The sequence below is a fragment of the Papaver somniferum genome, unplaced genomic scaffold, assembly GCF_003573695.1.
Source record: "Papaver somniferum cultivar HN1 unplaced genomic scaffold, ASM357369v1 unplaced-scaffold_41, whole genome shotgun sequence".
NCBI classification, from domain to species: Eukaryota; Viridiplantae; Streptophyta; class Magnoliopsida; order Ranunculales; family Papaveraceae; genus Papaver; species Papaver somniferum.
The window spans coordinates 1,153,731-1,179,487 of record NW_020646638.1 but is presented as its reverse complement, the minus strand read 5'-3'; the positions used below and the strand labels follow the sequence as shown (position 1 = coordinate 1,179,487).

The following is a 25,757-nucleotide window of genomic DNA, read 5'->3' as shown; positions in this document are numbered from 1 at the left end:
GTTCTTCAACATTGTCTGAAATTATCTGTACTTCAAGTCCTTATATAGTTTTGCATGTGTTAGTTCAACATCTTTGTTGTTGAAGATCCGTAGCCATATCAACTTATGAGAATACTCAATTAAAGCTTTATTAGAATGAAAAATCACTCTACTCAATGGTTGTTATACAAAAACATAGTGTTGTTACCTTCTTAAAAGTTCAATTGCACCACAACTTTGAAGCAATAATATGGTGATATGTTATCCCCGTTAGTCAATACTTACTTCTTTTGCATAATAGGTAAAACCTGTAGTTCATAATCCACTCCCCCTTACATAATGCTCCGAAAATCCATATGTATGTAGTAAGGTACTACTTAATAATTATCCCCCTTTTTGTCAATAAAATTGGCAAATGCAAAAAACATGGATAATCATGAATTAAACAAAAGATTTATGAAGACTAGAGAACACATACCATCTTTTATTTAGACAATTTCACTAAGTAAACTTAGCATTTTCATCAGGGAGGTATATTGGTACGTACAAGCATCTCCTACAATTCCACAGCTGCACTCCCCACAAAGATATAAAAATTAAGCACAAGTTCAAATTGAACTCTTCTCCATTTGATGTCATTCCCGAAAGAACAACATGAGCGAAATTTCTCTAATCACAAGAGAAGGATTTACTTGGACGTTAACAAATTTACTCCCCAGATACGAACAAAGTAGATTTGTATCCCCAATATTTTCTCTCTCTTCTGGCCAGTTATGAGCAAAGAAAGTAAAAATAATGACCTTAGTGTTAGAGGCATTAAGATACAAGATTTCCCTAGTCATGTACGAATATAAAGATTAAAGTTCACAAACTTATTCCCTGGCAGTTACGCAGTCAAGGAGGAAAGTCGATTCCTAAAGAACATCTTACGGAGTCCTGAGCAGTATATTCACAAAGTGTAATCTTGGAGAGATCAATAATTCAATTCTCAAAATAGTTTACTCCTTTTTTAGTCAGTGACGAACACAAAGAGTTAAGGGCTTAAACTATGAGAACATATGAGATGTCTGTTTTAATCACCAGGAATATGATACCAAAGAACAAATCTCACAAAATAAGCATTACATATATAAAAGGTTAAATTATGTTTGGAAGGCACATCCGGAGGTATATTTATGTCTGATACCACAGCTTGCAAATAGTTAACAAAATATACCACGAGCTTTCCAATATACCCGAGCCGCAAACCTTTGTTGGTTTGAGCAATTTACTCTTGGCTTCTTCATATTCTTCTTCTTCTTCTTGAAGAGTGAATCTTTCTCCTCATGGTAAGACTTTTCTTTTTCCTTTCATAGTTGTGATATTATCAACAACCATATGAATAGAGGTCTCACTAGAAGGGACCGTGCTAGGCTCCATAATTCTTACGAACATGATATGTTCACGAGAGCACAAATATGTAACACTTCATAAGTTATCTTTTAAGAAAAGTTCCAAAAATAGTGTAAGACTAGAAAAGGAAAACTGACAAACCGAGGAGTTTCGGAACCAATAGAATTCTTAGTTTAAGGATTCCGTTCACGAACTAGAATTATTCAAACTAGAAGGTTGACATGTCAATTTTATCCTTCCTTAAAGTTTGTACAAGGGAAAGTCTTTCCAATACTATTACTTCAAAAGTAGTGAAGATATATGATACAATAATTGAGAAAAAGCGCGTGCCTCAAGAAGATAAATCCTTTGAAAATTCATGCCAGAAATTTTAAGTTTAACATATCAATTTGTATGATTATATTTTCTAAGAGCATACATGGAATCTTAGATGCTCGAGTAAAAATTCTCGTGGATCATGTTCTCGTCTCTTTCTTAGGAGTCAGATAGGCAAGGAAGTTCTATACAGAGAGCATAAAATCAATTATTATTGTTAGAGCACTGCTCGGTCGAACTCTCAAGCGTTGCTATCTCAAGCTTTTTTTTCAAGTTTACTTTCCAAAACTATAAGTCTTGATTTCTATTCTGCTTATAGCTAAGCCTCGAATTAAGATAGAATGTGTAGTTGAGCATTAGACTTCACGACGTTCATCGATTGAAGACGAAGAACTACTAAGGGAAGCTTGTGGAACTTCATCAACAAAAGTTATGTGGAGACTTGAGCTCATCAATCACTCAAAAGTCTATCTACTATATCTTCTATTTGAGACAAAAGTCGTATAGCTATATAAACTTTAATTATGCACATTTGGTATCTCGAGATGAGTTTAACTCACTCACATATGTGGAGTCATTTTAACCAAGTTCATCTTATATTCTTGACGAAAGTAAAAAGATGATCATGTGAAAATCGCCTGGTAACATCTTACATGATTTGTGTGAGACAGTCATTTCATGTAGACTCGGAATGTTTTGATCATTCGATCACTTGAAAATTGCTTTGAAGCTGATAGTTTGTGTGAGACAGCTATTGTCATCTTCCAAGAATGTTTCAATGGTTGAAATGAGAGTTTAGAACAATTGGATAAAGCATAGTATGCGTACTTGCATATATGTAGTCCAGGTCCGGGAACCATGGTATGTATACCCGTATGCGTACTGGTTGGTTTAGTGAAAGTCCGGGAACCTTGTACGCATACTGGTGTGAGGTTCAGTTCCGGGAATTTCTGCTGAGTTTGGTGGTATGCGTACCCGTTCGCATACTGGCGAACCCAAACTTAGTACGGCCACTAAGGTATGCGTACCTGTTTGCAAATTTGAGTGGATTATGTTCTAAAATCGATTTGTTCATGAACTAATACATTTATATAATAAGGAATGCAATCTTTTGCAAACCGTGGCTATAATGTTCATGACTTGATTCGAGTGAATCAAAATTGATTTTGCTTCAATTGTGTCTTGTATACTTCTATGAGAATATAAACAATTGAACAACTCTAGAACTAGTTTCATTTGAGTCATTTGAACTAGTTATGGTTAAGATGAATGAGGTTGATATGAAAGTGTTCATATGGCTAACTTCGGTTAACTATTGTTGAGACAACAAAGGTGTACACATTTAAGTACGGTTACTCATACCTAAATAAAGTCACTTTTCATTTGTGTGTAACAAGTTAAGTTCGATCTAACGGTTGAAAGATATTAGCTTGAGTCTAATCAGGTTTCATCTAACGGTGAATATTGAATGCTTTGTTACCAAGGTAACATTGATTGCAAACCCTGATTTGAAGACTATATAAAGGAGAACTCTGGCAACTGGGAAACCTAATCCCCACACCTCTTGTGTGATACTAGTTGCGACTAGAGTCGATTCTCCTTTAACTTAGGTTTTTCCAAAACCCTGTAGGTTAACGACTTGAAGACTTCATTGGGATTGTGAGGCCAAACCCAACTATTTTCTCTGTAGTTGCGTGTTCTGATCTTGTTGTTTTCTATCGTGATTGAGTACTACCTTATATAATATTTGTTCGGTCGAACTCGCATGCGTTGCTATCTCAAGCATGTTTGTCAATGTTAGTGATCAAAACTATATGTCTTGATTTCTAGTTTACTTATGACTAAGTCTCGGTCTAGGATAGTTAGGTATAGTTGAGCTTCAGACTTCATGGCGATTATCTTACGAAGACGAAGAACTACTCAAGGAACCAGTGGAACTTCATCCGACGAAAAGGTATGTGGAGACTTGAACTCATTTGTCACTCAAAGTCTATCTACTCTATCTCCTACTCTTGAGACAAAAATCGTATAAGTATGATAGTTTTCATACATACACATTTGCTATTTCGAGACGAGTTTACTCGCCTATCTTTTTCTCGAAATATGTGTTGGTAAGTTTTTATTTTAACCATTTTCATATTTACCCGTGACGAAAGTCATGATGACGTTTCAATCTTGAAAATAGCTTTGATGACGATAGTCGATTCTTTTTGTCTAACGACTATTATAACATTATAGAAGAATGTTTCAATAATTGAAATGTGGAATTGAGATTACGTAACCAACTATGTATATAAGCATATATAGTATGTTCTCATATTAGTGTATAAATCCATGTACCGGAAACCAAGTGCTTGCATATGTGTGCATGCGTTATTGGTGAAGGAGACAGGTTAGGTACGCGTACCCGTACGCGTACTGGCGGGAGTTTTCATACCGAAAATTTCAGCTGAGTTTCCAAACTCAAGTCCGGTAGCTATGGTACACGTACCCGTACGCGTGCCTAAGTTGGTTATATTTCTCAAATCGGTAGTTTCATGAACTTAAACAATAAATCAATAAGGTATGCAATCTTTGCAAACCATGGCTATATTGTTCATAAATTGATTCAAGTGAATCAAACCGATTTTGTTTCAATTGTGTTTATGTATAAAGATCTAAGCAATTGAACAACTCTTGAACTAGTTCTTATGAGTCATTTGAACTAGTTATGAGAAAGATGAATACGGTTAATATGAAAGTGCTCATATGGCTAACCGTTGGTTAAGTATTTTTGAACCAACCCAATGTACACGTTTAGGTACGGTTACTCAAACCTAAATGAAATATATTTCATTTGTGTGTGAGACAAGCTAAGTTTCGATCTAACAGTTGAATGATATTAGCTTGGATAAGTCAGGTTTTTCATCTAACAGTGAATATTGAATGCTTTGTTACCAAGGTAACTTAGATTGCAAACCCTGATTTGAAAACTATATAAGGGAGACGTCTAGCAATTGGAAAAACTAATCCCCACACCTCATGTGTGATACTAGTTGGTTTTGCTAGAGTCGATTCTCCTTTAACCGTAGGTTTCTTCTCGAGACCCTGTCGGTTAACGACTTAAAGACTTCATTGGGATTGTGAAGCTGGACGAAACTACTTCTCTTGTAGTTGAGCGATCTGATCTTACTATCTTCTATCGTACGAGTTCAATTGAAATAATTGACTTGAGATTATATCTCCGATAGGGCAAGATAAAAAGAAATCACAAACATCTTCGTCTCATCGTTTGGGATTCCACAATATCTAGTTTCGCTACCATACGATTTAGATTATTGTGAGGTAATTGATAATACTAGGCTTTTCTTCGGGAATATAAGTCCGGTTTATCAATTGGTTTCTGTTCACCTTGATTTCTATCAAAATACGGAACAAACTTGTAGGTTTATCTGTGGGAGACAGATTTATCTATTATCGTAGACTTTTCTGTGTGATACAGATTTGTTTATTAATGTCTTCGACTTTGGGTCGTAGCAACTCTTGGTTGTGGGTGAGATCAGCTAAGGGAATCAATTGCGTAGTATCCTGCTGGGATCAGAGACGTAAGGAGCGAAACTTTACCTTGAATCAGTGTGATATTGATTAGGGTTAAACTATAGTCCAGACCGAAATTAGTTTGTAGTAGGCTAGTGTCTGTAGCGGCTTAATACAGTGTGGTGTTCAATCTGGACTAGGTCCCGGGGCTTTTCTGCATTTGCTGTTTCCTCGTTAACAAAATTTCTGGTGTCTGTGTTATTTCTATTCCGCATTATATTTTGTTATATAATTGAAATATCACAGGTTGTGCGTTGTATCGATCAATTGTGAAATCCAACCTTTGGTTGTTGATTGGAAATTGATTGATCCTTGGATATTGGTATTTGGTACCATCCAAGTTTATATTTCTCTTGTATTTGATAAAGACTCGCAGATTTCTATTTGTTTGAGTATAGATCAAATCGAGAGATAGAGATATTAACTCCTTGATATACTTTTTATTAAGATTGAGTCTGGCTGTCTAGTTGATTCTCTTAAAAGTATATTCGAGTTAGTCCATACATATTGATAATCGAAATATTGGGTGTGGTTGTTAAACCCCCTCTTTTTTTTCAGTTGGTATCAGAGCAAGCAAACACGTTTAAAGACCTTATCAGTCTGTGTTTGTAGCGATCTGACTAGATGGACAGTAAAGTCTCTATAAACGCTTCACCAGGAATTTATCCACAATCTTAGAGAATGTTCTAAAAACCTTGTTATTATCCAAAGGAAGTTGGATAAACAAATCCGGATCAACCGTGATCTTGCTGCAGAAATTGCAAAGCGCAAGGATTTGAAGTCAAGTGTTAAACAAAGTATATGCTTTGAAAAACTTGATAGAAGGAAGAACTTATTAAATAAGATTATTGATGTTAACCCTTTGTAGATGGTGGATTTTCGACAAAGGATAAAATCGTAAACCCATAATTATACGAACTTTTGATCCAACAATCAGACGTGAGTATTGAGACACGGGTCTCTCATCAAATCTCTGACTGAGAATACTTTCTCTCAGAGTACATGCGGATATGTAGTCTCTCGGCTGGACAACGGAATATCTCATGAATACTGAACACTTCAGTAATTATTTCTATATAGACACACGAGATTGGCGGCTCCTAGACAGCTTGCTCTGCTAGTATAGAGCGATAACTTCTTCAGGATACAAACAACAGTTTTCCATGACTATATAAAGGATATAAAGCTCCAGCAAGCTCATGTCAGAATAATTAATGCTCCTAGACAGCTTGCTCTGCTAGTACAGAGCCATAAGTTAATTATTCCTAAATTCTTGAATTCATCCACTGAATTTCCGAAAATATTCAAATATTTCCGCAATATTTCGTTACTTCAATCTATGGTTCTTCCCATCAGAATTCCATGAGTTAGTAATAAATATTCAACGCACGGGCGTCTGAGCTACCTCCGAGTAAGCCCCGTCTCAAAAGGTGCAAGTGTACTCAATGATGATGCACTAACAATCACCTCACGAACGAGTATTTCAAAATACGACGAAACGATGAACCTATGCAAAATAGGAAGGAAAATAATAAATAATTAAAATATTAACCAAGGCGCCAGAGGATTGGGCTCACCGACCGGCCGGCTATGCCGTGGGCAATTCCACACCAGTTTTATATTTTATCATATTTTTTGTTATTTTCCTTGATCTTATGAAAATCCTTTCATTTGAACAAACATCCTTCGTTTGAGGAAACTCCTCAGTTTCATGGTGCTTCCTTCGCACGAAGGAAATAATATAAAATTGGAAAAAATATTATGGGGTCGTGATTGTTGGCCAACTGGCCATGCCTTGATCCCGAACGGCCCCACAGCTCATGGTTCCTTATTATTTTATTATTATTTCCCTAATCTCATGAAAACTCCTTCATCTCATGGTATTTTCATAAATACATGAAAAATAATATAAAATTAGGGAAACCCGTGGACCGGGCCCCAGCCGGCCGGCCATGCCCTAGCCGGTCCATCACGCCCCTTTATTTTATTATTATTATTTTAAGGTTTCCTTCATCCCGTGAAACTCCTTGATTTCATGGTATTTCTCTCAAATTAGGAAAATTCCTTCAAATCATGGAAAAATACACGGAAAATACATAAAAATTAGGGAAACTCGTGGGACCGGGCCCAAGCCGGCCGACCATACCCTAGCCGGTCCCACACGCCCTTATTTTTATTATTTTAATATTATTTGCTTCCTTGATCCCATGGAACTCCTTCACTTCAAGGAAACTCCTTAATTTCAACAAATTCTTTAATTTCATGATATTTTCATAAAATCATGAAAAATAATATAAAATTAGGAAAAGGCACCATGTGACCGTGGTCACTGGCCGGCCGGCCATGCCTTGACCTCAGCGGTTCCACGCTTCATCATTCCTGCATTTTATAATTATTTTCCTTCATCTCATGAAGTTTCCTCAGTTTCAGCAAAACCCTGATTTTGTCATATTTTCTCAAATGGTTGCTCAAAGCGCACACCAGAAAATATCAAAATTCGAAGGATTGAGACACAGACGTTTTGACGATGAGAGCATGTTACCTTGACCGACCAAGGTTGGATCTTTGGCTTGCAAGGAGCCGGTCCCACGTATTTTCACGATTTGACCTAATTTGCGCAACTGCACGTATTAGGTCCAAAACTCCTCCAAATAATTTTGGGGATTTCATAGAATGATCGTCAGTCGATCCCGTGACCACCCAGGGCCGGTTTGATGACCCATTGGTCGATCCCTCACCCCTTCATAATTAATTAGGTTTAATCACCTAATGCTCAGACGAGCATTTTTCGAATAAATGATTAAACCAGCATTTAATCATTCTTTCATCAACAAATCACTAACTCTTCAAGATACCTTGGTGTTTACTCACATGAGTGTATGTGCGATACATTGTCGATCCATGGTCTCATGTAGCCGATCCCTCTTTCATTCCATGGTTGATTTTGAAATAAACCATCAATTGGTCATCAATTGATCAAATTAGGGTTTTTGAGTCCAAGGATCATAATTCCAGATTCGAACACTAATAACTTTACGACGATCTCATGATCAGTATTCTTATTAATTATGCTCGGTTCAACTACCAATATTCTAATTAATGTTTTATTTTGGTCACGCTACCAATAATTCATCAGACGAGCAACACTTGCTCAGATAAGCAATATTTGCTCAAATCAAGGAATATTGGTTCAACTATCAATATTCAAAAATCCATCGAATGAGAAATACTTGCTCGCCTCAACTATCAACGTAAGAATTATACCTCTGTCTCAACAGACACGTTCAATTCATGAGTTTCAGAACATTTTGCAAAATCATGTTCAACTCAGCAAATACATGGACTCATCGTCCCATAAAGTCATGAAATCAACAACTGACTAATTAACCACGAGACGTCAATCGTGTCACATGGGGGATATTAACTAAGGTTTTGGTCTGGCGGTCTACGGCACGTGTGTTCATACACACGATGGAATGTGAGCAAGTCGTGCAATCAGTTGAAGGAGTTAACAAAGTAGTGGATGGAAAATCGACCAAGTCTCCGCACAATGAGCAACTGGTGTCTACAATTCCAGCAATATAAATAAGTCTATGAAATCATGATTGAATATACAAGAATCTCACGTCTCACAGACAACACGAGATCAACACCTCATCAATTGAGCAATTACTCTCAACTGAGCAGCTTCAATCATTCAGAACTTATCTTATTCAGAATACACAACACACCTACAATCTTTGATTACCATTGATTCCACACATTTCTCATCTTCCCTCCTAAAGATCAACCTATCTTCTCTTGTGACTGAATTTACTCTGGAACGACCACTGTCTTGGTTTAGGCCGGAGTACTACAGATTGATCTCTCGAATTCAAAGCACTCCCTTCTTGCAGTGCATCTGTGTGAGGTTGAACATTTCGCTCGGTTCAAGGAGTCTCCTCCGTACGGTCGTCTCCTCAATCCCGTGAAAACCAACAAATCGTTTTTCCCCATCTACACCCTTGTATGTTTTGTGAATCTCACAATCACGCTCAACATACATGTACATGTTTTCAGAAAAGTATAAAAGTTGCGAGCAATCTTCACAAGAAAGATGAACAACTGTTTACTTATCTAAAAAGGTGTACAATACTGACAAGAAATCCTAAACAGGAAAGTAGTGTTAGTATGGGAGCATTTGATTTAAAATCCACATCACCCTTTCAATGGTTTCTTGACAGCGGTTGTAGCCGATACATGACTGGTGACCTTTCATGGTTTGTATCCATAAACGACTTCGAATGAGGACCAGTTACCTTCAGATATGGGAGTTGTTGCTACATTAGCAAGAAGGGTACGATCAAGCTTCCCGGTGTTCCAGAAATCCATGATGTAGTATACGTCAAAGGTATAACTGCAAATCTTCTTTCTATTAGTCAAATTTGTGACAAAGACCATAGAGTTGTCTTCAGTGCAAATGGATGTGACATTGTGGACAAATCTGGAAAAGTAATTTTTCAAGGAACTCGTGGTAAAAATAATTGTTATCTTCTTGATACTCAGTTTTAGTAACTGTTGCAATTTGACTAAGGTGGAATCTACACATCTTTGGCATGAGCGTTTTGGTCACATCAATTATCGTCTCTTAACAAAGATCATTAACAAGGAACTTGTTAGACGCGTTCCTAAAATCAATGCAAAGCTTGACGGTGTATGTGGTGCCTGTCAAAAGAGTAAACAAACGAAAGTTCACCATAAGTCATCTCGAGATATTCTCACTAAGGCTCCACTTGATTTAATTCATATGGATCTCTTTGGACCAATTCAAAAATCCACTGTTGGAGGAAAGAAGTACGCCTTAGTTATGGTAGATGACTACACTATTCACTTGGGTAACATTCCTAGCTCATAAGAATGAAACCCTTGGTGAATTCAAGATTATTGTTAATAGGATCCAGAATGAACAAGGTCGCAAACTAAAGAAAATTAAGTGATTGTGGCATTGAATTCAAAGACACCAAAGTATTGAATTCTGTGACAAACTGGGGATTATTCAACAATACTCACCACCCATCACTCCTCAAGCTAATGGAGTCACTGAAAGAAAGAACAGGAATATTGGGAAATGGCCAGGGTCAGGCTCCATAACAAAAACTTACCTCTAAAATTTTGGGGAGAAGCTGCTTTCACAGCATGTTACTTGATCAACCGTGTCTATCTACGATCTAAAACCCTAAACACTCCATATGAGTTGTGGTATGGTAGGAAACCCAACTTACACTATCTTAGAGTGTTCGGAAGTAAGTGATACATCCTAAAAGATCGAGAATAGAGAGGGAAATTCGATATTAAAAATGATGAAGGTATCTTCTTGGGATATGCGTCTGATAGTCGTGGTTTTCGAGTGTTTAATCTCAGAACCCAAGTAATGATAGAATCTGCAAACTTCATCATTGATGATATTAGCGACTTTCATCATGATTTTTCTCCTGCTGAATTGCCTCCAACCGAGACAACTGAGAAAGTCAAAGAAGTTCCAGATTCAGTTGAAGTGACACCTACTGTTACTGATCCTGATCTTTCGAGTGACGAGGAGAAAAATACTGATCAGAATGTACCTGTTGAACAAGAATTTGTCCCCCACGACGCCTCTGGGTTCAAAGAAACCATGATCCCAACAATATCATTGGAGGAAGAGATTCTACTGCAAAGACTAGAGCACAACTTCAAAATTTGTGCAATTTTAGTTGTTATCTCTCACAAGTAGAACCAAGGAATATTAATGAAGCTCTTAGCGATCCCTTATGGGTAAATGCAATGCATGAAGAGTTAAATCAATTTCAAAGACAAGATGTATGGAAGCTTGTACCTCATCCTTCAAATATCAATATTGTGGGCACCAAATGGATATTTAAGAACAAGTTTGATGAGTTTGGCACTATTGTCAGAAACAAAGCAAGACTTGTCGCTCAAGGATACTCATAAATCGAAGGAATCGACTTTGACGAAACCTTTGCTCCTGTGGCACGCCTTGAGTCCATAAGATTGTTATTAGCTCATGCTTATTTTCTTAAGGTAAAGTTATTTCAAATGGACATCAAATCCGCCTTTTTAAACAGAACCTTAAAGGAAGAAATCTATGTAGCTCAAACTAAGGTATTTGAAAACCCTGACTTCTCAGATCACGTCCTTAAACTCAATAAGGCGCTATATGGGTTGAAACAAGTACCTCGTTCCTGGTTCGAAAAACTGACCTCATCTCTTCTTGGGAAAGGTTTTTTGAGAGGAGGAGTTGATAAAACTCTGTTTACCAAGTGGAGTGGAAAAGATGTTGTGATTTCTCAAGTTTATTTAGATGATATCATCTATGGATCAACATCAGAGAAACTTGCACAAGAATTTAAAGTATCTCTTGGAAAGGAGTTTGAAATGAGCAATGTTGGTAAATTAAAATTCTTCTTGGGGTTACAAATTTAACAAGACAAGGATGGAATTTACTTATCTCAAGAGAAATATGCTAAAGATCCCGTCTCAAGATTTGGCCTCGATAAGTCCACTCCTAAACTAACTCATATGCCTACCACTGGTAAACTACATCGAGATGATAAAGGTGTAAATGTAGATCAAAAACTTTATCGATCTATCATTGGAAGACTTTCATATCTTACAGCCACTCGACCTGATATTTCTTTTAGTTTTGGTTGCTATGCTAGGTTTCAGGCAAATCCGAAGGAATCTCATCTTGCAGATGCAAAAAGGATTATACGCTACATTAATCACACTGCAGGGTATGGTCTATCTTACACTTTTGATACTAACACTGATCTTACTGCCTATTCAGATGCAGATTGGGCAAGATGTGTGGAAGATATAAAAAGTACTTCAGGGGGTTTCTACTATGTAGGAATGAATCTTGTAGCTTGGCATAGAAAGAAACAAAATTCCCAATCCCTCTCAACATGTGAAGTAGAATACATCGCTGCAGGCTCACGTTGTACTCAACTTCTTTGGATGAAACAAATGCTTGCTGATTATGGAATCAACACTGGAATAATGAGAATCTTATGCGACAATACCAGTGCAATTCGCATAACAGAAAATCCAGTTGAGCACTCAAGAACTAAGCACATTGACATAAGGTATAATTTTATTCGAGATCTTTATGAGAATGGTATCATTACTATGGAATTTGTGCCCTTCGGGCAACAATTGGCTGATATTCTCACCAAACCATTAGATACTGTTACGTTTTAAAACTTATAGCAGTCTATTGGTGTTGTTCTGGTTCATTAGTCGTCCATAACTCTTGCCCCTGCGCTTATCTCGATCCTTTGGGCAATTGAGTTTGGAACTTCTTGAGGTATAAAGTTATTTTCCACATTTGTTTCTAGTAGAAGTATCTTCTATGTATCTTATTGTTATCTTAAAATCCTTCTTTCCTTGTAAAAGTAAGGTCGCTCTTGTTGTTCTTTCGGGAATGACATCAAATGGGGAGAGTTCTTTTGAACTTGCGCTTAATTTCCATATCTTTGTGGGGAGTGCGGCTGTGGAATTATTTAGGGGTTATCTTGTATCTTTATAAACTCCTTGATGAATGCATTTTAGCTTCGGCTTTATGATTGCATCTAAATAAGTTCATAAGTACTTTTCTTTGGTCTTGAAGCGTCTTCGTGGAAATTTCATTAGGATCCCGTTTTCGTACCTTTGCCAATTTTATTGACAAAAAGGGGGAGAATTAATATATAGTTCACACTACAAATACATATGATTTACGTGTTTTACGGGTCATTATGTAAGGGGGAGTGGTTTTCATGTTGAGACGAAAGTATTGACTAAGGGGGAGTGATACATATCACCAAAGTATTGTTGTCGAAGTTGTGATATAAGAACTTTGATGTTGTGTAATAATACTATGACGCTGTATAACAATGATCGAGAGCTTTTGTTTTCTCATTGTTATGGCTACGGAACTTCAACAACTATGATGCTGAATTGAACATCTATGGAATCATGGGAGTACTTGGAAAAGACGAAGTTTTCGAGTAATGTTGAAGCACCAAGGAGATCAAGCATGTGGACGAGAAGCTACAAAGTTTTATCTATTTTGTAAGCCATATGTATTGATAGCTTTGTCACTAAAATTGACAAAGGGGAAGATTGTTAGAGCATTGCTCGGTCGAACTCGCATGCGTTGCTATCTCAAGCATGTTTGTCAATGTTAGTGATCAAAACTATATGTCTTGATTTCTAGTTTACTTATGACTAAGTCTCAGTCTAGGATAGCTAGGTATAGTTGAGCTCCAGACTCCATGGCGATTATCTTACGAAGACGAAGAACTACTCAAGGAACCAGTGGAACTTCATCCGACCAAAAGGTATGTGGAAACTTGAACTCATATCTCACTCAAAAGTCTATCTACTCTATCTCCTACTCTTGAGACAAAAGTCGTATAAGTATGATAGTTTTCATACATACACATTTACTATTTCGAGACGAGTTTACTCGCCTATCTTTTTCTCGAAATATGTGTTGGTAAGCTTTTTCTTTAACCATTTTCATCTTTACCCGTGACGAAAGTCATGATGACGTTTCAATCTTGAAAATAGCTTTGATGACGATAGTCGATTCTTTTTGTCTAACGACTATTATAACATTATAGAAGAATGTTTCAATGATTGAAATGTGGAGTTGAGAATACGTAACCAACTGTGGATATAAGCATATATAGTATGTTTGCACATTAGTGTATAAATCCATGTGCCGGAAACCAAGTGCGTGCATATGTGTGCATGCGGTATTGCTGAAGGAGACAGGTTAGGTACGCGTACCCGTACGCGTACTGGAGAAATTTTTCATATCGAAATTTTTTGTTGTAGTTTGTGAAGTTTGCAAACTGAAAACCAGTCACCTAGGTAAGCGTACCCGTACGCGTACCCACGGAAGTTGTCAAACCGAAAATTTCTGCTGAGTCTCCAAACTCAAGTCCTGTAGCTATGGTACACGCACCCGTACGCGTCCCTAAGCTGGTTATATTTCTTAAATCGGTAGTTTCATGAACTTAAAAAATAAATCAATAAGGTATGCAATCTTTGCAAACCGTGGCTATATTGTTCATGAATTGATTCAAATGAATCAAACCGATTTTGTTTCAATTGTGTCTATGTATAAAGATCTAGGGAATTAAACAACTCTTGAACTAGTTCTTATGAGTCATTTGAACTAGTTATGAGAAAGATGAATACGGTTAATATGAAAGTGCTCATATGGCTAACCATTGGTTAACTATTTGTGAACCAACCCAATGTACACGTTTAGGTATGGTTACTCAAACCTAAATGAAATATATTTCATTTGTGAGTGAGACAAGCTAAGTTTCGATCTAACGGTTGAAAGATATTATCTTGGATAAGTTAGGTTTTTCATGTAACGGTGAATATTGAATGCTTTGTTACCAAGGTAACTTAGATTGCAAACCCTGATTTGAAAACTATGTAAGGGAGACGTCTAGAAACTGGAAAAACTAATCCCCACACCTCCTATGTGATACTAGTTGGTTTTGCTAGAGTCGATTCTCCTTTAACCGTAGGTTTCTTCTCGAGACCCTATCGGTTAACGACTTAAAGACTTCATTGGGATTTTGAAGCCAGGCAAAACTACTTCTCTTGTAGTTGAACGGTCTGATCTTGCCATTTTCTAGCGTACGAGTTCAATTGAAATAATTAACTTGAGATTATATCTCCGATAGGGCAAGATAAAAAGAAATCACAAACATCTTCGTCTCATCGTTTGTGATTCCAAAATATCTAGTTTCGCTACCATACGATTTAGATTATTGTGAGGTGATTGATAATACTAGGTTGTTCGTCGGGAATATAAGTCCGGTTTATCAATTGGTTCCTATTCACCTTGATTTCTATCAAAAGACGGAACAAACTTGTAGGTTTATCTGTGGGAGACAGATTTATCTATTATCGTAGACTTTTCTGTGTGATACAGATTTGTTTATTAAAGTCTTCGACTTTGGGTCGTAGCAAATCTTGGTTGTGGGTGAGATCAGCTAAGGGAATCAAGTGCGTACTATCCTGCTGGGATCAGAGACGTAAGGAACGCAATTGTACCTTGAATCAGTGTGATATTGATTAGGATTCAACTACAGTCCAGACCGAAGTTAGTTTGTAGTAGGCTAGTGTATGTAGCGGCTTAATACAGTGTGGTGTTCAATCTGGACTAGGTCCCGTGGTTTTTCTGCATTTGCGGTTTCCTCGTTAACAAAATTTCTGGTGTCTGTGTTATTTCTATTCCGCATTATATTTTGTTATATAATTGAAATATCACAGATTGTGCGTTTTATCGATCAATTGTAAAATCCAACCTTTGGTTGTTGATTGGAAATTGATTGATCCTTGGATATTGGTTTTTGGTACCATCCAAGTTTATATCTCTCTTGTATTTGATAAAGGCTCGCAGATTTCTATTTGTTTGAGTATAGATCAAATCGAGAGGTAGAGATATTAACTCCTTGATATACTTTTTATTAAGATTGAGTATGACTGTCTAGTTTATTCTCTGAAAAGTATATTCGAGTTTGTCCATACAGATTGTTAATCGAAATATTGGGTGTGGTTGTTAGACCCCGCTTTTTCACTTATATTCAATCGAGCTCGCAAATTCCTATTTTTTGATTGCAGGTTGAATTGAGAAATTGAGATATAAATCTTTGATATACTTTTCTTAAGATTGAGTCTGACTGTCTAGTTGATTCTCTTGAAAGTATATTGGAGTTAGTCCATACAGATTGCTAAGAGAAATATTGGGTGTGGCTGTTAGACCCCCATTTTTTCAGATATCCACATCGAGTCATTATTTTTTGACCTTTTATTGTGATGTGCTAGCATCGGGTAAGGCTGCACAAGAACCGGTCAGTAGTCCATGTACCAGACTGGAACCGAAAGAAACAGACTGGTACCGAACCGAAGTAAACGGCACAGGGACTAAAACTTAAGAACTGGAGTATACCGGTACAAACACTGGTTCTAAGATGAGTACCGGCAGGAACCAGACTAAAAGAACCGGTTAATATCAACCGTTGAGATTTTAGTTATTTTCAATCCTATCTGTCTATCATAGGTTTAGAGAATCCTATATTATCTTCGCTAACTTTTTCACTGGTCATTTTTTTCTTCTTCTTTTTTCCTCTGAAGAGTGAAGAGCAGCCTACTGCCTTACTGAGTTCGATCTGTTCTTCTTCTTTTCTCTCTATCAATCTTTCACCCTCTCTATGTCTGTCTAACCGAGTTCGATCTGTTCGTCTCTCTATCAATCTATCAGGTACTTTACTTATTCTTCTTCTTTTTATTCGATATGTTTCAATCTTTGTAACTCTCATGGATTGATTTAGGGTTTGAGATTGATTTAGACTTACTCGAATGAGGAATCTATCTAATTGGTTTTGTTTAATTTTGTCTAACTTTATCAATTTCTACCGTTTTCAATAAATAATTTCTTTGCTTCTTATTCGATTTGTTTCGATCTTTGTAAATCTCATGGATTGATTAGTTCAAGTACTTGAGTAATCTGATTAGTATTATGACAGTACATATTAGTAATCTGATTTGTTTCAATTTTTCATTTATTTTTTTTCTAAATCATGAATTTTATTACTCAAAGCATTTCATAATACAGAAAAGTTAGCCAAGATATTTTCAAGGCTAATTATTACAAAAGAAAAACTGAAACAAGTGAAAACATAGAGGTTACAAACTCTTATAAGTACTTAAGAAAATCTGAAGTACGTATGTTCTTCATTCTCCATTCTTCCAAGAAATTGTGGCTTTTCATTATAGTAACTAGTATAGCACGCAGGCGCGATGCGCATGCCGGTACATTCGTTTCGTAATGTTGTTGTCTTTGTGCAATAATCAACGGTCAAAGTCAACACTCGATCAACAATCAATGTCAAATGGTAAAAACTCATTTCATGTTAATGTGCAAAAGTAATCACAACTAAACTTAAAATTTTCATTTAATAAATTTTCAATCATAAATGTCCTTTTACATCAAGAATGTGTATTCGTAACTCGTAGTTTTCTAGGACAAAAAGACTTCTTTATACACAACAGTGAATGGAGCTTAATCCACCGTGTGCACTGTAGACTATCCATCTGTTCCATGAACTCTAAGAGGGAACTGAAACCTAAATTTGCCAAAATTACCCGACCAAAGTTAAAAGAAAAATGGAAAACCCCATGCTTTTAAAAACATAGTAGTTTAATGGGTCTTCAAAATATCGTATTGCTGCTATATATATCTTAGCATAAAGGGTACTTATCAAAGAATGACAATATAGCATTATGAATAGTTATTCATGCAACAAAATCTAACTATTTATTAGAAATAAAATCTATCTATAAACCTGATCTTAATCAACTCCACATGATTACTCCAAAAAAAAAAAGAAGAATACTCTACCTTTGTTCAGGTTTATAGATAGATTTTAACCTAAGGACATGATCCAAACAAAATTCTAAAGGAATCCGTACTAACATGTGATTTGTGGGAATCGGAATTTGCATCAATTCCTAGCCAAACATTCACATGATTTAAAGACAAAATGTGACCTAAACTGCTCAAAACATACACATCTAATATGCTAATAAGCAACAAACAATTATACACAGTAACACAGCTGAAAAAAACATACCAGAACTTGTTGATGCTTCATGCTCATTTTTGTTTGCATGTGTATCTCGTGGTGCTGTTCGTATACGATAAGCGTTGCGTCGTTTTTGAAGAAGCTCTTGTCTTTCATTTTCCGTCATTGCTGCTCGCTTTGCCTTTTCAGAAATACGCCGATTGTTTAATCGAATATCTCTTAGTTGTTGTCGTTTCTTCTCAGCTTCTATGTCTAGCAGCGCTTCTATTCTCGGACTACGACGAACCTCAATTTGTATTAGAAGCTGAGCTTTCGTAATAGTACTCCTATGTTATTTGTTGTAATTCATGTAACTGAAAAAGAAAAGAAGTCTTTTGGTTAATTCTTTAAACAGTTAGCACAAAAATAATATTGAAAACTGAAGATGAACAATCAAAATTTAACCTAAATACATACCTGTTCAATTTGAGAAGAAGAAAGAGATAAGAATTGGATTTAGTTTTGGCATCACAACTTAGGGCAAAGAATTTACCGACAGTACCAACAGAAAGTAACCTACGAAATTTAAAAATAGCCTAGTCAGTAAGTTCTTGAACAAATTTAGCCGTAACTGGACATTTAGAAATTTACATGTTGAACAAATTGGATTTGGTTTTGGCAACCCACTTAGTTTAAGTGCATCAACAAAGAACAGTTTCCTAATCCTAATGCTGCAGGTAATGTTCCTCCTAGCTTAGCTTTAACACATTCATTATCTACAGTTCTTTAGCTTTAACACATTCATTATCTACAGTTCTTTATTGCCTCCACTAAAAGTTCATTGCTCTTCATTTCTATTAACATATATCATCACCAGATTGCTCCTTCAACTGTCCTGAAACACTGCATTCATCTAAAGTCTTCCCTGCAATACCATTTCTACCATATCACCAACACCAACAATCCAGACATCCACCTCATTACATAACATTACCACTTCTATTTCAGCTTAAACTACATAACCATACAAACTCTAACTGCATCTGCAAATTCTGTTCAATACACATCATTCTCAACCCAACACCAATACAAATTCCCCACTCTGCAACTGTACCATCATCTCACACTCCCATCAATCATTTTCTAAGCCTAACTATCCATGAAATCTAACTCTTCTTTTTGTAACCCAAATCAACAGGAAACACTTACCAAAAACCCTAATTTGAGACTCTACTTCCTTAACTTATCAGTATTGTTTGAGAATCAAACAGTTGGAGTTCATATTGAAGCAAACATCAGAAAAGAAGAAAAATCAGGTAGATATTAATAATATACATAAACAATCGAACTCACCTATTCAGAGTTTTTCCGGAAAGTCTGATGCTTTAAAGTCCGAGAGTAGTGAATCCAAATCATCTGAATCTGCCTGAATCAGCAAAGTAGGTTGAATTTGAAGTAGAACCCCTTATTGTGAACGAAATCAAGTGAAATAATTTGTTTACAGTTATCATGAAGTACCAAAATTTCGAAATCAGAAACAATTTAGGGGTTTTTGTGGAGTTGATGTAATTTTCCCCATTGAATCAAACAACCTTTATTATGGTTGGAACAACATTGAATTGGGTCAACGAATTCAATTCCCCATATCTGTTGTTTCTCTAATTTAATCTATGAGGTTTTTCTTTGTTCGTCTGCTCTCGATTTTTCTTTTTCTCAGAGTTCTTTTAGAGCGAAGAAGAAAGAAGGGAATGAAAGCCGTTGTTCTAATGTACCCTTGAGAATCATGAAATTTACGTAGCGTACCAAGTATGCCTGATTTTAGATGAAGGATAAGTTTGTCATTTCTGGGGTATCCGGACGAAATGAGAGGCTTCACCAATTACCTCTTTTCTTTATACTAGTATATAAGATGGACCACTCCTCTATTTAATAAGACAACAATCTTTGCCATTGTGTCCGCAGATGAATTTGTTTCTGCGTATGAATGTCTCAAACCGAATGATGGAATCTGTTTTTTTATCCTTTCTCATCTACTTCTTACAATCCATGACAATTTGTTTTTTGAGAAAGCAACTATAACTGCATTTGAATTTTATTGAACGCATACCTCCGGTAAGTGTTTGCTCACGGCCCATTTTCCTGCAACAATAAGAGCCATTACTTCTGCTAAGTAATTTGTCGCTATACCCAATTCACCTGAAGCAGCTCCAATACATGCACCTGAACTGTTTCTTGCAACAAATCCCAAATCTGTCATCCCTGGATTACCCTTAGATGATCCACCACAACATATTAATATTTGGTTTAGTACTAGTAGCTTATAAAGAAGCATTTTTTCACTCTTGTAGTTTTAGCTCTAACTCCTGAGATGCCAAAAAATAAGAGTACTTGTAAATCATACATTGTCCCCCACATCTCTCCCTTCATTCTTGTTCTGCATTCACCTGTTACTCTTATTATTCTTTGCTTGAACTTTTCCACATTTGGTGCCATAGCTTCATAAATTGCAGAGTTTCTTATAAACCAGATTTCCACCATAGCGTTGAAAGCACATTTGTACCATACTTCTTTAATTGTAGAACTTTTTCCTTTTGGCCACATCCATCACATCCTCAAAACATTTTGGACTTGTGCAGTGAAATACTCCACTCAACCAATGCCATATCTGTTCACTAAAAGTACAATACCACAGAATATGGTCCATTGTATCTTGGTTATTGCCACAGAGATAGCACTTAGATACAGTTGAGAATCCCTTTTTTTCTGACTGTTTCCTCTGTTGCACATGCTCCTCTTAATATCTTCTATAAATTGCCTGATGTATATGGATGAACACAAGGATTCCATATATGTTTTGTCCATGTCACAATTGCATATTTTTTCCTTATCACTTGATCTGCACCAGCCACTGAAAATTTTCCAGTCAAAATTTTTTCATATTTTTTCTATATTTTTTCTTAATATCTTGTTCATTCATCAAAACTGGTAACTCACTTACATCAAAGTATGTTAGTAATTGAGCTGGAATTTGCCATTCACCATCATGAATTAGGTCTTTCACTTTAAGCTCAGTATGTTGTATTACATATTCATCCTCAGCATGCCTATCTATTAAGGCATACTCCTTAATCCATTTGTCCTTCCACACTGATATCTTTTGACCATCTCCCACAATCCATCCGCTGCCTTCATTCATTTCAGACATGACCCATTTAATTCCTGGCCAGATAGAAGATTGTTTATAGGATGTGATTCACTCACCATATTTATCCTTGTATTTATCTCTCATAAACAGGGTCCATTCTTCATCTTCATTTTCTATCTTCCATAGTAGTTTCATTAGTAAAGCCTTGTCCATAAATTCTAATCTTCTTAATCCCAAACCACCTTCCTCCACTGGAGCATTTACCTCATCCCATTTAACTGTAATTAGTTTCTTCACTGTTGGATCCCCAGACAACAAGAAATTTCTGATAATTCTTTCACAAGTTTGTATAACTGCCTTTGGCCATTTATACACTACCATAGTGTATATTGGCATACTGCATAAAACATGTTTCACTAAAGTCAATCTTTTTGAGAAAGCTAACAGTTTACCCATCCATCCAGCTAGCATCTTTTGCATCATCTCAACCATCCCCCATACTTGTTGTGTTTTTACTCTTCCAGGGTTAAGAATAACACCCAAATACTTGTCTGGGAAGAAAGAAAGATCCATCTGTAAGAAATCTGCAATCCCCTGTTTTCTAGCTTCTGAAACTCCTCCATAAAGCATTTACTTTTAGCTTTGTTTATTTCTTGACCAGAGTTATTCTGGTATTTCATTCATATAGTTATAAAATTCTCCAGAGTTTTTTTATTACCATTGTAAAATATGAAGATGTCATCAGCAAACATTAGATGAGTTGGTTGGCATCCACCTCTGCAAACCATTGTTTGAATTTTTCCTTGTTGAACTAATTTAGTAATATTCCTGCTCAAAACTTCCTCAGCTAACACAAATAGAATTAGTGAGAGAGGGTCTCCCAGTCTTAATCCTCTCCCACATCAAAAAACCACAAGGACCACCATTTACAAGAACTGATATCCTAGATGATTCAAATATCTTCTTTAACCACTGAATTCCAAGCTCTGAGAAACCAAATCTTCTCAACACTTCAAACAAAAAGTTCCAGCTCAGAGAATCATATGCTTGTGTAATATCTATTTTGAGCCCAACATTTCCTCCCCTCCATTTAATATCAATTTCATTCACTAATTCAGATGCTAATACTATCTTTTCATGTATATTTATACCCTTAATGAATGCACCTTGTTGCTCTGAAATCATTTTACCAATCACTGTACCAATTCTATCTGTGATAATTCTAGTAATGATTTTGAAGTTAAAATTTGCTGACCAATTGGTCTAAAATGCTCTGCTCTCTTAGCCACTTGGACTTTAGGAAGTAGAAACAAAAAAATAGAGTTAAAGCCTCTTGGTATAAATATGTTGCTCCAGCAATATTGTATAGCCTCCACCAATTCCATTCCAATCACCTCCCAAGCAAATTTATAAAAACTCCCAGGAAATCCATCTGGTCCAGGTGCATATTTGCATTCATTCCAAACACTGCATTTTTGATTTCATCTTGAGAAGGAACGACATCAAGAAAAATATTATCCTCTTCTGTTAAGATTTTAGGGATTACTTCAAACAATTCCTCATCAAATGCCACATTCTTTTTTTCCAAACTTCTTCTTATAATGAGACACTAAAATATTAGAAATTTGATCTTGATCTGTTACTAAACTGTTTTATGTGTCTTCTAGTTCTGAGATATTATTGTAAGCTTTCCTAATTCTCATGGTTGAGTGAAAAAATGCAGTATTAGCTCCACATTCCTTAAACCATTGAATTCTTGATTTCATTCTCATTAATTCATTATATTGTTGAGAAGCTAAATCATGTTCCGCTCTTGCAGTCACCAATTTATTTAATAATTCAATATTCTCAGGATCTTCATCTGACTCCAAAGAAGCAGCTAGGACCTTCTCTTCTGTGGTTTTTACTTTGATTCTGAGGTCCCCAAACACTTCCCAATTCCATTTCTTCAAAATGTTTTTTAGCCTTTTAAGCTTACAAATAAAACTGAAAGCTGGATTTCCATTACACTCTTCTTCCCATGATTCTTGAATTAGTTTTATAAACTCTGGATGAGTTGTCCACACAGGTTGATATTTAAATGGAATATTTTTTGGTTTTGCAATATTAACTACCCCACCTAACAATGCTCCATGATCAGATGTTCCTCTAGCATTCACTTTGTAGCTCCATCCTTCATACTTCTCCAGCCATTGTATGTTGAAGAAAGCTTTATCCAAATCACGTAAGATTCTTTTCTTACCCACTCTATTATTACACCAAGAAAATTGAATACCAGACTTGGGTGCTTGTACTAAATTGCATGATTCAAGATAATCTTTGAATTCCTGCATTGAAATTCTTTCTGGAGCTCTGCCACAATTTTTCTATTCACAAGTGAGTACCACTTTAAAATTACCTACCATGGTAACTTCAACTGACTGATTCCATTTAGTTCTTCCCATAAGGATCTTCTATCTATAGTAAGGCAAGCAGCATGTATACCTGTAATCAATGCTTCACCAACTTGAACTGTTATTGCTTGTCTTATAGTAGAAATCACTGAAGGAATAGATAATGAGGAATGCCAAAAAAGCCAAATATTTCATTTTATTGTGTTACTAGAATTATGGATTACCATTTGACTCATATCTGGTAATTTTATTTGTCTCAAAATACTACTAGAAGCTCTTACTTTTGGCTCAGCAATCCAAAGCAAGGAGGGACTAAAATTATTCACTAAACTTATAAGTTTATCTTTGTCTTGAGTTCTTCTCAAACCTCTGATACTCCAATAGATGACTCTCATTGAAATTGAGAAGTTTGGGAAGTATTTGAACTCCCCACCACATAATTTATTTTCACTGAATTATTTGCTTGCTTCCTTGTAGTTACATTAGGTATCCCCTAAACAAGTGCACTGCACGGGAGTACTTTAGATTCGAGAGATCAATCTGTACAATCCTGTCCTAAACCAAGAAATGGTTGTTCCGGTCTTGCTTCGGTCACAAAGTGAAGGAGAAGGGTTGGTCTTAGGGAGGGAAGCGAAGAAGGTGTTGAGACCAGAATAGTTAATTCTGAAGGTGTGGCTATTTTATGACTTGTATCAAAATGTGGAACTGGCTTGCGGAATGTAAGCTATCAGTTCTTTTGTATTTTTATGGATACTTGTGTTGTTGTTAACTAAAACTCTGTCGTCCTTGGTTGAAATGGGTAGAAACCTATTTATACAAGTCATAATTGAAAGCACCCTGATCTCGTAGGAAGTGGGAATGATTGAGTGATGTAGAAGTGGGGTAATGTGTAAATGCTATAAACCACGTCCCCACTATGAAGGAAACGAGTTAGTTTACACCCACTACTTCTTGCTTCCACTAACTGCCCGCTTTTTGACACTTTCTTATAATAGGTGTGTTGCACGCCGCATGCTGTAAACCGCCAGACCAATACCCTGATGAGCATCCCCCAGTTTGTGACATATTTGATGTCTCGAGTATTTTCGTGGAAAATGTGTAGCAGATTGCTGAGTGGGTCTTGTGTGGAAGACCTAATTATTCTGATCAATCGTGCGACAGCTAAGTGGCGGATGATCATGTTGTGGAAAGTCAAGCCACGGAACTTGCCGCAGGAAAATGACGTGTGAACCTGAGACTTATCATGGGCCAGTTAACTCCGTGGCGAAGTTGGACGGTCGTGATTGCAGTTTATGAGAAAAGGTGGCCGTTGATTATGGCCACATCTCGTTGGCACCTTGTAATGGAATCGTGGCGCAATTGGCACATGCCAGTGGCATAGTAGCATGATTAACGCATGTCAGTGACACAATGGCACGACCGGCATATGCCAGCAACATAATGGCGCAAATAGCGCTTGGCGTAGCCATGGCCGCTATATTTTGGCATATTGGTGTTAGACCCAAATATGGCTCGGCAACATTAGCTCCAGTTGCCGTATAAAACTTAATGCCCTAGGTAACATTATTTAGCATGGTTGGCGTAGCAACTTTATCTAAATTAGGGTTTGGCGTACCAAAACCCTAATTAGCGCGTGTGGCATATGGCCGCGACACGACGACATTTTTTGTGCAGATGGTGCCATGGTCGCGCCAAAGGAATTATGGCAGGGAAATAATGTGGGAACGTCCACAGGCGCAAGGATGGCCATGGGTGGTCATAGCACGACGCCCTTTTTAGGGTTTTATGGGTCCCGCATGGCTCATGGCACGTTGTGGGGCCAAAGTGGCGCAATTTTGGGCCACGACCAAGAATTAGGGTTTCGACTAATTCCATTAAAGCAAAAACGTGTTTTCTGATAAGAATGCCGTGGTTGGAGTCTGTTATGGCGTTGGCCACGAACAAAAGTGGGTTAGCACGTAATTGCGCTGTTTGTGGCATGTTGGCATGTTACTGCGGCGGAGTGGCATGTTGGCATGACGATTAGCACGATGGCGTGGAATGGAACGTTTGGCATGCCGATTAGCAATTGGCGTGGCACGGCACGTTTGGCATGCCATTAGCATGTTGGCGCGGAATGGCAGTTTGGCATGCCATTAGCATGATGGCGCAGAATGGCAAGCTAATTGGCATTGTGGCCATTCGGTGTAATTTACTTTTTTTTTATACTGTGGCGGGTTTAGAGCGACCTGATTAGTCAATAGGAAATGGGGCCAGCCAAACAGAGGGCGTGGCCACATCTCTGGTGTGCGTGGTGGATTTAAAGCGACCTGATTGGTCGATGGAAAGAGAGCCGACAAGGTA

General features: G+C 36.9%; 2 protein-coding genes and 1 long non-coding RNA gene across 4 annotated transcripts; all 3 read right to left on the bottom strand.

The window, feature by feature from the left end:
• Positions 1-17,007: 17,007 nt before the first annotated feature.
• Positions 17,008-19,554, bottom strand: LOC113342479. 2 transcript variants are annotated; one of them, XR_003356691.1, is made up of 4 exons: positions 19,230-19,554; positions 18,354-18,452; positions 17,946-18,250; positions 17,008-17,150 (listed from the first exon to the last, which is right to left on the bottom strand). It is a non-coding gene; the product is annotated as an uncharacterized LOC113342479 (long non-coding RNA). The 2 variants fall into 2 exon arrangements; XR_003356690.1 differs by having other exon boundaries at positions 17,008-18,250.
• A 2,310-nt stretch (positions 19,555-21,864) lies between these two features.
• LOC113342431 lies at positions 21,865-22,206 on the bottom strand. Its single transcript, XM_026586987.1, has one exon. The coding sequence runs from the start codon at positions 22,204-22,206 to the stop codon at positions 21,865-21,867; it is 342 nt and encodes a 113-aa protein (XP_026442772.1).
• A 467-nt stretch (positions 22,207-22,673) lies between these two features.
• On the bottom strand, positions 22,674-23,354 carry LOC113342429. Its single transcript, XM_026586986.1, has one exon. It carries the CDS (start codon positions 23,352-23,354, stop codon positions 22,674-22,676), a length of 681 nt encoding a protein of 226 aa, XP_026442771.1.
• Positions 23,355-25,757: the final 2,403 nt, after the last annotated feature.

Coding starts and splice junctions, on each gene's coding strand:
- LOC113342431 (XM_026586987.1), bottom strand. CDS start 22,206: ATGATTTCAGAGCAACAAGGTGCATTCATTAAGGGTATAAATATACAT.
- LOC113342429 (XM_026586986.1), bottom strand. CDS start 23,354: ATGCAGGAATTCAAAGATTATCTTGAATCATGCAATTTAGTACAAGCA.